General features: G+C 37.8%; 1 protein-coding gene and 1 long non-coding RNA gene across 2 annotated transcripts; one reads left to right on the top strand and one right to left on the bottom strand.

The window, feature by feature from the left end:
• Positions 1 to 244: 244 nt before the first annotated feature.
• LOC139953200 (uncharacterized) lies at positions 245 to 3,645 on the top strand. Its single transcript, XM_071952657.1, has 3 exons — positions 245 to 668; positions 1,406 to 1,522; positions 2,772 to 3,645. The coding sequence occupies exons 1-3, from the start codon at positions 496 to 498 to the stop codon at positions 2,827 to 2,829; spliced, it is 348 nt and encodes a 115-aa protein (XP_071808758.1). The 5' UTR covers positions 245 to 495; the 3' UTR covers positions 2,830 to 3,645.
• On the bottom strand, positions 1,838 to 6,637 carry LOC139953201 (uncharacterized). The gene is made up of 3 exons (XR_011787952.1): positions 6,335 to 6,637; positions 5,644 to 5,734; positions 1,838 to 5,118 (listed from the first exon to the last, which is right to left on the bottom strand). It is a non-coding gene; the product is annotated as an uncharacterized lncRNA (long non-coding RNA).
• Positions 6,638 to 9,440: the final 2,803 nt, after the last annotated feature.

Below are 9,440 nucleotides of genomic sequence, written 5' to 3'. Positions count from 1 at the left end.
CCTTTGACACAGTGCGACGATAGCTGTTACATTTACCATCCCCGGAGGGCGTAGTCTAAATATAGATACGTGCTATTGCAATGGCATGGGATTATACGCACGATACGTGCTATTGCAATGGCATGAGTTTATACACACGATACGCGCTATTGCAATGGCATGGGTGTATACACACGATACGCGCTATTGCAATGGCATGGATTTATTACACGTCGATCGTGATTATCTGTTTCTAGAGCTTTTCGTCGTGTTTTCATGTTTGAGTGTGCGCAACCACCGCACCTTATCCGTAGGGAAAGGACCTGCGGGTGTATTATGCGTTTTTGACGGCGCATCAAAATGGCCATGAAGAAGAGGTGAGGAACAGGAAAGTTACCCGGGCAGTATCGGAATCTGCCAGCAAAAGAAGGAAATCTGTGCAAAACAGAGATTATCAGAAGGAAGTACACAGCAGGCTAGGTCAATCCAGCTGATGCGAATGATGAGTTCCAATCAATGCGAGAGCAGTGTAAATTCATTAACTCAAAACTGTCCCAGTTTGTCAAACATCTGATGACAGTCCTGTCCGCGATCTTGTTTACTTACTACACTGTTCATGTTCTAGATCTACCAGTAGACTTCTACTTGTGGTCAAGACCAGAGTTTACGACTAGAATATTCACCAGAAGGTAGGCTATTAAAGTTTTACTCGCATTTTACTCGCTCTCTTCACCTATGTATTAATTTTTGCTTCAGTTCATTGCTTTCGTTAGGTTAGGGGTCCATACTCTCGACAAGCTATGCTTTTTATCGGGCCCCCCTCAACAAGTGATGATATTACGAAAATAATGTTTAAATATTCCTTCTTTTTTGTTTTAAAGTGGATTAAAGAATTAATTATAATGAAACGGGCTTCTTATTGATCCTGGGTTTTTTTAAGAAAGAGCTTGGTTTCGGGGTTTTTTATTATAACTTTTTTGTACTAAAGAATATGCCTGCAAAATAGCTGGAAAGGTCTCATTGATTGATTTTGTTTTCATTATAAAAAAATAAAATCTAAATAAACGGTTAATAAGGCCTATGTTTTCACACAGCATGGTCGTCACAGGCATGCAACTGTAACTTAAACAAAAAGGAGGAAATTACAAAATGTCACAAAATTGTGTACGATATTTTTCAATTGAAAGTACTGAGAATAAAAAAAAATTATATCAGCTGATGTAGTTGCATGCCTGACATCAGTGTGAAAACCCTTTTCTCCCTGGCATAGTCTAGGGACCCTCTAGAAAAAAATAAACAATACAACTGAAAATGGAGGGGAAAAACTTAGAAGAATAAATAAATGCCTTGTCGTGTAAACAAACGGTATCATAATTTATACTCATGGTCATACCATAAATGTGTTGTGTTTAATTTCACTTTTCAGTGATCAAGATAGTCTACTGGTGTCATCAACGCCAATAAAGAAAACCACAGCAAAGAGACTGTTTGGACCCATGGAGAAAGGAATGTCACTAGACCATGCAGACATTAACTCAGAACGGTTAGTAATAAAGTTGTCAAAGGTACAATCTTTCTGAAGGTTCTATGAAGAAGGGATGGCATTCAAGGACCTTGCAACTTGTCTTGTTTTATATATACTAAGGCTACTTGTGAACTGATCAACCACAACGACCGTGAATGCCCAAAATAGATAATGGCCTGACGTTTCAACCCAGTCTAATTTCGAAGGCTAAATGCATACACTGTTAATTTTGTTTCTGAACAGACACAATAATCATAATTTGATGTTTGTTCACAAACGTCACTCATACAGGTTAAACAAGTCTAGTATCAAAACAAAAATGGGCATGACAGGTTGTTTTTGAAAGAACATTTATTGTAACAATTAGGATGCCTTTTATTCCAAATTACGACTAAACAGAAAAACAGTTAAAACTTTTAACTTGCCAATAAATAGACAGAAAATGCCTTGCCTTTATGCACTGCAAAAACTGGGGTGTAAAAAATTAACACCAATGTATTTTCACTTTATTGAGACCCTAAAAATAACCCAAATTAGAGGAACACGTTGCCTTGGATCAGTCGAGTTGTTCTTTGAAAAGCGTAACCGTTTGTAATAAAAAGCATATGGTTAGAAAAATGATTCAAAAGTAGAATACAATGATCCACACAAATTTGCCTCGAAATTGCAAGGTTTTCCTTTTACTTTGCGAATTAACACGGTCGGCCATTTATGGGAGAAATTTGACGCCCACAGATGGCCGACTGTGTTAGTCGATGAGGTAAAAGGATAACCACCCAATTTCGCGTAATACTAGTGTGGATCATTATATTCTACTTTTAAAATATCTTTCTAATCATAATGTATTTTATAACAAACGGTTACAAACACTTTTCAAAGACCAACTCGACCGATCCAAGGGAACAATTGAGTGTTATTTTCATGTTGCTAAACACCCAATGATGTAAACAATAAGTTGTTGTTTGTACATGTATCTTTGTTTGACATTGATCTTGTGTCAATTTTAACACCCAAGTATGTGCGCGTGTATCCTTGAATGTTTCGTAAAAGTAAGCTGTTTCCAAAATCAGTTGTTTTTGTTATATCAACAAACTACACCTCTAGTAACTAAATAAACCTTCCAAAGGATATTCTTAGGAACATACATATTCATTTCAATACATCCTCTTGTAATAAAATTCTTCAATTTTCAAGAGCTCCAGAACACTTTAACTTGTCAAACCAAGGTGTATTTTTCTGATCTCATATTATTATTTCCCTTTCCCAGGTTTCCACAGGTAAAAGAAATGGTCAGCACATCCCAAGCCCAAACCGCAGCCCTATAGCTACATCACAGATTCGATGGAGAGGATTGCAGCTAAAAGATCATAAGTGGGCGGGGCGGGGCGGGTACATGGTTATTTATCATAGCATGTCACTTTTTACTTTATCTGATGATAATCCACAACGCATTTCTTTCACCATTGCAAAAGTGCCAGCCCCATCCATAGAAAAACTAGTCTAGGAGAGACTTGATGGGATGAACAAGAAGTAAAGAAATTGGAAATCTCATTCTTTTCACTTTGAAAAACAAAACCACTTGGCGTTACATGGTTTAAAACTATTGCAGGTTAAATATTTTGTAACGTCTGTTTTATAGACACTTTTTGGTAGTTGTCAAAGACCAGTTTTCTCACGTTGAGTATCTCAACATTCATATGCACAAAATGACAAACCTGTGAAAATTTGGACTCAATTGGTCATCAAAGTTGCGGTAAAATAATGGAAGAAAAAAACCCTTGTCACACCAAGTTGTGTGCTTTCATGTCTTGATTTTGAGACCTCAAATTCTAAATCTGAGGTCTCGAAATCACATTTGTGGAAAATTACTTCTTTCTTGGAAACTAAGTTACTTCCGAGGGAGCCGTTTCTCACAATGTTTTACACTATCAACAGCTCTCCATTGCTTGTTACCAAGTTTTTATGCTAACAATTATTTTGAGTAGTTTACCAATAGTGATCATCTTGAAGATTGTTCATATCAGCCAAAATCACAACTATCAGCCAAAATTAACTCCCACTTTAATTTCCTAAATACATATGTACCAAGTGGAAGGTCTCATTTCTGACTTGATCATTAAATTTAACAAGTTGAGGTAAAATGACGTGTTCTTGGATCATTTTCTTGTCTTTTGAGTATGTCCTTGTTATGAATGATACACCTTTGAATTAATGTAATTTCTTTATCCATAGTTTGTTTTTATTAATCTTATTCCTCATTTTGGCTTGACCCATATACATTGATGTGTCAATAGCATACTCAGTACTTCCACCAAATTCTGTGAAAAAAACAAGCATGTTACTCGGGTGGGATTCAAACCAATGACCTTTGCAATTCTAGAGCCAATTAGACTAGTTTCTATGACACTGCTCTAGAATTGCAAATACTAATAATATAATAACATGCATTTATATAGCGCTTAATACAAAGTTTCTAAGCGCTGCAAGGGTCGTGGGTTCGAATACCACCCAAGTAATTTGTGATGTTTTTTTTTCAAAGATTTTTGATAAGTTCCAAAATACAGTGGCTCACACGCATCGGTTTATATGGGTAAAACCACAATAAATATTCATAATCCCTGATGCAAATAAAACATATTCTAAATCTCATATTGTTGTTATACTTAACATTTTTGTGTGTAAAAAAAATTCACTATGTAGAAACCAGCTACATACAGCTGCTTATAACAACCCTCTATGTCTCGATTGCAAAAATTAATGAGCTGAGCTTATAAATTAGTGTGGAGACACTCATACTAAAATATGCAACAAATAACAAGGGGAACAGATTGTGCGAGTTTTAAAAGTAGTTTGGGTTTGAACAATGGAAAAGTAATTGGAGTGAGACTTGAACCAGCAATCTTAAGATTAGCGTACATGCACTCTAACAAAATGAGCTAGCCAGCACTATGTTGGCTGTGTCCCTATTAATCAATTTCTGATGACAAATAGGGACACCGCCAGCATGGGCTGGATAGCTCAGTTGGTAGAACACTTGTACGTTAATTCAGAGGTCATTGGTTCATGTCTCACTGCGGTTAATTTCTCTTTGTTCAAACTCAAGCAATTAAAATATTTTAGAACATGCTGAAAAATTGCAATATTATTTGTAATAAGAGCCTTCGAGGTCTGAACCCAATATAAACACCATTTGGTGCTAGAAACCTATCCCTTATTGATAAAACAAAACACATGGGATGAATCTACGGTTTATAGCACCAAGTCGCCTATGCTGCTAAAAAAAACATGCTGCCTATTATGCTGCATGCTGAAAAACTGTCATTATTGTGGATTTGCTCTGCTGCCAGCATGTCATCCCTGTAATCCATGAGCTGTGTGTGTGTGTGTGTGTGAGGCACCCATTTCACCTTCCTAGTGCAAAACTTATTCTCCTCCAGCAGCGTTATATCCCTGCGATTTCTACATCTGCACCATGACAAAACTTCTTGAGGGGGAGCTTGGGGTTCATGGCTTGTTCTTGTTAGCTGCAGAATGCAATTGACATGCTGCAAGCTGCTGTCTCTACAGCTCTGCGGTTACATTTTCAACCTCCTTGGAAGAGCGTTGAGATATTTCTGAAACGGTAGACACACATTATTGTTATTTACATTCAGGCATATTCATCCTAGGCTGTTTGACAATGTGTTGCTCTTGGGAAAACCAGACAACTGTGATAAGTGTACGATAGCCTTACACCATGTGAAGATCAGCCCTTCCACTATCTAAACTATTTGTTGTTGTTGTTTTCCAAAATTACCAGTATATCATGCCTGCACCTGCTCTAAATGTTTTATTTTATGTATTTATTTTGTATTTGTATATGCCCCTGTAAATATTTCCCTAATTTTTGGTTTGTAATTTTATGGTTTGATTCATAGTGTTTTTATGTGTATAAATATTATTTATTGTTCTACCCCTTGCCTTGCTGTCTTTCTTCATTCAAGTTCAGTTAGTTTTCCATATACGTAAATATTGTTTTATGTTGATGAAATTCATCTATATATTTTCACAGACTGATTCAGGTACATGCAGCTCCTGTAAACCATATAGACATATTTTAACTTGTATTTGTACAAAAAAATAATAAACATTCAGAATACCTTGATATTGCTTTCTCTTCTTGAATTTGTTTCGCACAGCATCAAATTTGCCTGTTCTCCCCTCGCCTTCAGTTGTTTCTGAATCCGACTCCTGAAAAAATACAGAATTTAATTATAATGCCCTATCCGTTTGCCATAATAAATTGCTGTAAACAAATTGTTGGGTTTTTGTTGTAACATGTTTTCAGATTTACATTTAACTTACACATTTTGGGTAGTAAAAAGCTTCACTTAAAATGTTACTTGCTGCAAAGTATTGAGGCATTTGGTAAAACAAAGTCACGCAAAATAATCCATCTCCGTTTTAGCACGCATGTAAAAACGTAATTACCAGTTATGCTATAAATACTAGTATAACTTACTGGTAACATATTTTACATGCTGTAATAGTTGTTCGTCTCACCAGGGTATCAGCAAGTATAGTATTGTAAGGGTAGCTATCAGTATTTACCGTATAAGTTTAATGTAAATCTGTAGATTATAGATATTTGTGTTTTGTGTCCTGATCCTACAAGTACAATAAGTACTCAAACCGTTTGCCGTTTTCTCGAGAGAAAATGATGAAAATTCACCCGTTTTCCAGAACGGTGAATAATAACGAAAGTGACAATAAACACGATTGGATCGACTTGGATAAAACTGGGGTAACACTAACAGTAACACATAAGGCTAAAATAGTGGTAACGCTTACTTTATTATTGAGATCCCTGTTGTTGTTCCTCACTTCCTTCCGGTCCTTTTGTTTGTCTTGTGCCACACACACTCGCAAAGCTCGTGGGAAAGCTCCCCGTGTTCCACTGTTTTCTGGCAAGTGTTCTTGCAACAAGCACAGAGTGACGGGCTTACCATGAACACTGTATCATCTCCGATTCCGCCATCTTTGTATTCACGACGAACTAACAGAGGGTGTAAGTCACCCTCGCAGAACAGCGTAAACAACTTTTATGAGCGAGAGGGCGCTATTGCAAAAACTGGTTTTTCTTTGACGATAGGGGGCCTTTAACTAGTCGTAGGTCAACAAGATATTTTCTGTCTTTTTTGATTGCTCGCTCTGGTGGCAAATAAGGTACATTTGGATGGTGAGTTGTCTATGAAAAACATCATAGTTTTACTGTAAAACCCCCGGGTTTCAAAATTGGGGTTCAAAATTTGACATCAGGGTGTTGCAACAATAGGCCTAGATACCACTTAAATTGTAATGCCAGAAATAAGTAGTGTTTAGTTTTATCATGGAGGATCTAATTTATTCCTCCATGGTTTTATTTTAACACCCAAGTCCCTTTGTAAATTTGGATACTTCTTGTTGGTATAATATGCATAGAGCAATGTTGACATACACGGTCCTATGAGCTATGTGAAGACACACTATAGTGGCAACTTTAACATCCTATAGTTTTTGCAAGTAGTAGCTTTCTGGTTCCTGTATTCTTGAGCAAAAAACAAGAAATAAGAACAAGATAGGCTCCTTTCCTTTAGATGGCCCTTGAAATATCAGTAACTGACGGAAATGAAGAAATTGTGTATAAGAAAAAGTGGAAATGGCTGTCAGGTTTGATGCAGTGCTACATTACCAATTTCCACCTACTAAGGTTGAAAAATAAGTCAGGACGTTTTCTGTTTTGCGTCTTTTCGCACGAAATAAAACAATTGCAGAATCTGATAAAGCAAACATTGCCCTTCATTGCTGGCAATTGAGTAGGCCTATTTGTAAAGATTTGTAAAATCCCTAAAGTCATGTATTCCTTCCTCTAAATAAAACAAACCCAGAGAACCTGTTGACCTTCTAAACTTTGTTTACAAAATGAGTGACCTTTCACATTCCTGTGTTTTTTCTGCCGGACAAGATACTTGGTCACTACATTTTGTTAAATTTTCCCCCAAAATCGGCAGAAGTTTTTTTTTTTAAGATGTGCAGGCATGAGAATGGGTGATGATAAAAAAACAGGAAAAAAATTCAGTTGATCGGAAATGTCAATATTCAATGATTTTTGTGTGCGTAGCACACAACACGACTGCTTAAGGGCCCTGGGAGCTCTGGGTATTTTAGAAGCTCTGTGGTGGTCTCTGATGCATTTCTGACACCTATTTTTCCAGGTAGAAGTGAGCTACTTTTGTGTGATTTTTCCTTTTTTTAATGTTTAATAACTGGTTTAAGGGAAAATAAAGAATGTAAAGCTTAAGCAATTCAAACAATTTTGGGTTCGCCTGCGATTTTGTAACAATTCCGGAAAAAGAAAGAAAAAAATAAATAATAGTAATATTTTAATTTTTCTGACGATCTTATCCCTTATTTCTGCCCTTGAAAATGCTTTTTTTCTCACCAACAACCATTTTTATAGGTTCTTGATTTGAAATTCGGTTGTGTAAAAGAAATTCTTTTGCAATTAAATGTTTGTGATTTTAACGATCCGTCGGCGACGCACATTTTAAAATATATCTGGCGAGAGCGATGTGTTTTTGAGAAAGAGGTTGTTATTCAGCATAGGGTATAACCATTGATCTCCATTATACTGACAGTATAATGGAGATCAGTGGGTATAACTGGAACGAGGTTGAGATTAGACCCCAACATAGAAATAGAACCAATGAAGAAAGCACGTCGTCCGGACGTACAGTGTGTTCGCTGGTTCCCAATATATCTTTCGCTGGTTTTGAGGCAATAATAGGTACCAGTTTTCCATGGCCTGCCGGTGATCTCAGATTCGTGCCGCGCCGCTCATTGGTTCGTGTACAAACCTGCACGTACACAGTACACAGTACACATGGTGCAAACACGTGCATTGTTTTTTCAGTAGACTTTCAAAAGTCTCCACACGTGTTATCTTTGCTGCAGCAGCAAGCGCATTACACGCAAACATTACTGAACCGTACCACTATAAACGAAGCAAGGAATGAGGCAAGTTTATACATCTGTCGCTGCTGCTGCATGCATGCGCGATGCCAGGAAGACCGCAAGCCGTAAACTGGGCCAGTTGCTGGACGGCAATTTATTGTTTAGTTCTTAGGTGCCGTTTTTTCATGAACGCCGTACGTTGGATCCGCGATAATCTATACTATTAAAAGCGTAACCTGCGCCATCTTGGATTGAAAATTAGAAGGTCCAGTGGTATGGCATCCTTGTGGAATCCAACACGGTTGTTTGTGTGGAATTCAATACGTTTGTGTGGTTTCAGACATCGGGTTGCAAGTCTGCAAAACCCGGATCCAAACTCGCACTTACAAGTCATGTGTTTGGAGGAAGTTTGGGCGGCGACCGTGCGTCAACCACTGGTCGATGTTGTTACCAGACTTCCTAGAAATCTTTCTGACAGGCGACTCATTGGACAGTGTTTCGCAGATGGTGCTCCGGATTGGTTCATTCATTGCCCCTTGCCCGCCCACCCGCCATTCGATCCGCCCTTTTTGGTCAGGTTACTTTCGTGTTGTACTAAGCATGGTTCTCCGGATTGGTTCATTCATTGCCGCCCAGGGTCGAAAGGGTCGAAGAGGCTGGGTGCCAGGACAAAACCGAAACCAATCTCACGAATTTGACCGAATTTGCATTGAATGGATGAAGTACCGTAGATTGATGTTTCGCAGGTGACCATGTGTCAACCACTGGTCGACGTTGTTATCAGACTTCCTAGAAATCCTTCTGCGGGTGACTCATTTGTTGAAAAGATTAAATGGAGAATATTTATAAAAAAGCATTCACTTCCAAACGGCATGAAAATTATCATGATGTCTGGTTTGAGACAGGCCACCTCGTTGCTTGGTGAAGAAGGTCGCCGTGGGACCACTTTAGGTTGACAGTGGGT

Source organism: Asterias amurensis, chromosome 21 (assembly GCF_032118995.1).
Source record: "Asterias amurensis chromosome 21, ASM3211899v1".
In the NCBI taxonomy this organism is placed as follows: Eukaryota; Metazoa; Echinodermata; class Asteroidea; order Forcipulatida; family Asteriidae; genus Asterias; species Asterias amurensis.
Note: the sequence above shows the minus strand (reverse complement) of the source record. Positions and strands in the feature narration are given on the sequence as shown.

Excerpts from the sequence above, each read along its gene's own strand:
- LOC139953200 (XM_071952657.1), top strand. The coding sequence starts at position 496 with ATGCGAGAGCAGTGTAAATTCATTAACTCAAAACTGTCCCAGTTTGTC. Across the intron at positions 669-1,405 it reads ACTAGAATATTCACCAGAAG|TGATCAAGATAGTCTACTGG; the intron begins GTAGGCTATTAA and ends TTCACTTTTCAG. Across the intron at positions 1,523-2,771 it reads GCAGACATTAACTCAGAACG|GTTTCCACAGGTAAAAGAAA; the intron begins GTTAGTAATAAA and ends TCCCTTTCCCAG.